Genomic DNA, 4,437 nt, shown 5'->3' on the forward strand with positions numbered 1-4,437 from the left:
TTTGGCTGGCAGAGAGAGGCTGGCTGGTCTGTGACCAGATGCTGGCTGGCAGAAAGAAGCTGGCTGGTCTATGATTAGGTGCTGGCTGGAAGAAAGAGGCTGGCTGGTCTGTGACCAGGTGCTGGCTGGCAGAGAGAGGCTGGCTGGTCTGTGACCAGTTGCTGGCTGGCAGAGAGAGGCTGGCTGGTCTGTGCAAAAGGTTTTGGCTGGCAGAGAGATGCTGGCTGGTCTGTGACCAGTTGCTGGCTGGCAGAGAGAGACTGGGAAGAGAGAGAGACACAGAAGATGTAGAAGATGGCACATAGCATACCTCAGAGATGTTGTCTACACTGAGCTCTTCAGAAAGGACATGACTTGCACCTTGTTGGCATAGTCATCTCTGCCTCGGACTTGCTGGATGCTGAAGATGGTATATAGCACCCTTCAGAGCTCTCTGTGCAGGATGTAGAAGATGGCACATAGCATTCCTCACAGATGTTGTCTACACTGAGCTCTTCTGAAGCATCAAAGAAGACTGATCGCAAGGAGCATGATTTGCAGCTTGTTGGTTCACTGAGCTCCTCTTCATCAAATATGTAAGCTGGAATGGAGACGACATCATAAAATCCTGGCAGTTGATTTAGAAGCCAAGGATGCCTTAAAGCCTGCTCTGGAGTCATTCGTAAATTAGGGTCCCATTCCAAACATCCTTTCAAAAATTTCAAAAACAGTGGATCTTTACAGCCATTCAGTGCAACTCCCCATTCTCTACTTCCAGGTGGGCCTCTGAATTTGCCTGTTAAAGAATAACTACCACTGAGTTTTACAGAGCCGTCTTGTGAGTATGTAATATTACAATATTTAGGGTAACCTTTCTTACTGAAAAAACGGTTAACTCTTTTTGATGAATCCATCAGCCGCTGAGGTGGCATCCCCAATAACTCTAGTATACATGCCAACTGATCGTACTCATCTTCACTATAAAAGAGTGGCACACCAGTAAATAACTCTGCCATAGTGCATCCGAGGCTCCACATATCCATTGGCATTCCACAATCAGCACCGAGAATTACTTCTGGTGCACGGTAGTAGCGTGTCTGAATCCAAGGCTCAACATCCTCACCATCATAACGGCTGAAACCAAAATCAATTACTTTAATTTCACTTCTGCAAGGTTGTTTCAATATAATATTTTCTGGTTTTAAGTCACAATGCATGATTTTACTTTTGTGCAAACCATTCAAGCAGTTCAAAGTGGAATAAGTGAAATCACACACTAAAGGTAAGCTGAAACCTTGTTCTGTTTTATCCATCTGATCTTGAAGGCTCATGTATAATAGCTCAAATGTCATGCAGACATGATTTCGAAAGATAAAATGATCCAGAATATGTATCACATTCATTTTATTATCCTCGTCTTGTTTCCTGAGGACTTCCAAAATGTGGATTTCACAGGCAGCTAGATACCAAGCTGTTTCATTATTCTTAACCATTTTTAATGCCACGTGTTGATGTAGCTTATGATCATAGACCTTGGCAACTTGACCAAATCCTCCTCTCCCAATGGCCGTTAGAAATTCATATCTGTATGCAATGTGGTCATTAGGTATGTGCAGGTAAAACCCTCTTTTATCATCAAAACCTCTGTTATATGGGTCATTACATTTATGTTGATGTTTATCTGCATTTTGACCCACAAAAAAGATTTCAGTGTAATTAAAAATTTCAAGATGTTCAAAAGAGGTTAGCATATCCTTGTAGCATGCTATTGCTTGTCCAGGTGTTAATGGGTGCCTTTCTAAGCTTGATGAGTGCCTTTCTAAGCTTAAAGTTGAGGGACCTGCATTACAGGTTGACTCTTCTTGGTGTTGTTTACTCTCAAGGCCATAGTTATGATCGTTGACATTTTCTGTGCCATTTGTTAGTGCTCCATTTTCAAGTTCCTGTTGATCAGTGTCTTCAATCACACTGTTTGTAACATCAACGTTTCCTATGCAAGAAACTGTCTGTCTAAATCTCTTCCAAAGTCTCCTAAAAACATTGGGTCTGTTTTGTGTTGAAGGCTTTGATCTTCTCAAGAAGCGGCAGCTGAAGAATGGAAAGCGTATGCATGCCGTATCCTCATCAAAACTGTTGGTTGTATTTCCAGTCACAGTAGATGTGACAGACTCAGGTTGCTCAACACTATAACATTGACCAACCATTTCCTGTCAGTAATTACCCATAGAGGGAGCGCAGCCTTTTTCAAAACAATCACAATTGAATTCTCAGTAAGTATTTGTAGACCTAAAGGCTGAGTTTGCTTTTTCCTACTCTATTGTTATTATGATGTCATAACACTGCACTATATTGCATTGTCATAGTAGATCAGATTCCAATTCAGCTTTGTCTACACATTCCACAGCAACAATGCAGCTATGTTACAGTTATGATATCATAAAAGGCAAAGGGTTGCAGCATAAGTGATAACTCTTCTAGCAGGGCAATGTACACCTGCATATACAATATGTAACTCCTTCCAAACATATATTGCCCCATTTAATTAAACAAACCTAGAGCCCCCTACTGGTTAATATAAATGCAAGACATACCCTTGAAAAAGTATTTTAATCATTGAAACATTGACAAATCCATTTTCATGTTCATTCCCTTTGGTTTCATAGTATCCAGTTAAAATATCCAATAAGCCTTAGGTTACTTTAGAACATGTTCCCTATCACATTCCCCATCTCAATCTGTGCATTTATTATTTGATATCTCAGTTGCCTTATAACCAGCTGTTAAAAAGTGATGTGCAAATAGGACAGTTTCATTATTTCCCTGCATATCACTCTTGTGTTCAACTATCCTCTTGTGTGGATTCATAATAGCTCATGGATAAATAAATAGATAAAAGACAGGGAGCAGCGAGTAGTAGCAAATGGATCATAATCAGATTGGATAAAAGGTAATCAGTGGAGTCCCACAGGGATCAGTACTAGGCCCTGTTCTTTTTAATATTTTTATTAATGACTGAATTATATTTTTGCAGATGAAACAAAGTTGTGTGGGGTCATTGGGTCAGAGCAGAATGAACTTGATTTAAAAGGGGATCTACACAAATTAGAAGAATGGGCAGGTAAATGGAAAATGAGATTTAATACTGGAAAATGCAAAGTTCTACATTTTGGAAGTAAAATACGCAGGCAATCTATTATTTAAATAGAACTAGACTTAGCAAAACAGAGGAGGAAAGTGATTTGGGAGCAGTAATAGATAACAAGCTAAAGATGGGCGCACAATGCAGGGCAGCAGCTCCTAAGGCTAATAAGATATTAGCATGTATTAAAAGAGGCATTTATTCAAGGGAGGAAAGCATAATTCTGTCACTATATAAATCCCTGGTAAGACCTCATCTTGAGTATGGATTGCAGTTCTGGGAACCAGTCTAAAAAAAAGATCTTGCAGACAGTTCAGAGATGGGCCACAAAACTAATAAAGGGAATTGAGAATTTGCTTCATTCTTTAGATATCCCTTGTTGAAGAAATAGCAATGCACATGGGTGAGCCAATCACATGAGTTATCTATATGCAACCTCTAATCAGCAGCCTCTGAGCATATCTAGATAGGCTTTTCAACAAAGGATATCAAGCGAATGAAGCAAATTAGAAAGCAGAAGTACATTGGAAAGTTGTTTAAAATTGCATGCTCTTTCTAAATCATGAAAGAAACAAATTGGGTTTCATGTCCCTAACACTGTTACGCTTGCATAAAAAATTGCACAAAACACATCAAAAATACATTTAAAAGTACAATTACACTCATAGGCCCCTATTTATCAAAGTCTGGCGGACCTGATCTGACAGTGCGGATCAGGTCCGCCAGAACTCGCTGAATACGGAGAGCAATACGCTCTCCGTATTCAGCGTTGCACCAGCAGCTCACAAGAGCTGCTGGTGCAACGCCGCCCCCTGCAGACTCGCGGCCAATCGGCCGCCAGCAGGGGGTGTCAATCAACCCGATCTTACTCGATCGGGTTGATTTCCGGCGATGTCTCTCCGCCTGCTCAGAGCAGGTGGACAGGTTATGGAGCAGCTGTCTTTGAAGACTCGCCAGAAACACGGCCGTCAAGGTCCTTCCGGAGCTTGATAGATAGGCCCCATAATAACACCATCTTATAAAATTATTTAAATTTTTTTTATCAAAAGTTATAAGGCTCAAAGATATGAGGTCTGTCAGAAAAAAAGGCATGCAAAGGGCTTTAACATAGAGATACATACATATACATGTCTAAATATGTAACTGTATGCATATATTTGTATATATGTGTACATATTTATTTATATGTGTATACATGTATTTACAGACATATACACACATATAAACATATAAATACATATGTACACATATATAGATATAGGTGTGTGTGTGTGTGTGTGTATTTACAGACATATATACACATATAAACACATAAATAC

The 4,437-nt window shown here is 39.9% G+C and overlaps 1 protein-coding gene across 1 annotated transcript; it reads right to left on the reverse strand.

Annotated features, from left to right (window-relative positions):
* Positions 1-338: 338 nt before the first annotated feature.
* Positions 339-2,183, reverse strand: LOC128641678 (dual specificity tyrosine-phosphorylation-regulated kinase 2-like). Its single transcript, XM_053694211.1, has one exon. It carries the CDS (start codon positions 2,181-2,183, stop codon positions 339-341), a length of 1,845 nt encoding a protein of 614 aa, XP_053550186.1.
* Positions 2,184-4,437: the final 2,254 nt, after the last annotated feature.

The sequence above is a fragment of the Bombina bombina genome, chromosome 11 (genome assembly GCF_027579735.1).
Source record: "Bombina bombina isolate aBomBom1 chromosome 11, aBomBom1.pri, whole genome shotgun sequence".
Lineage (NCBI taxonomy): Eukaryota > Metazoa > Chordata > Amphibia > Anura > Bombinatoridae > Bombina > Bombina bombina.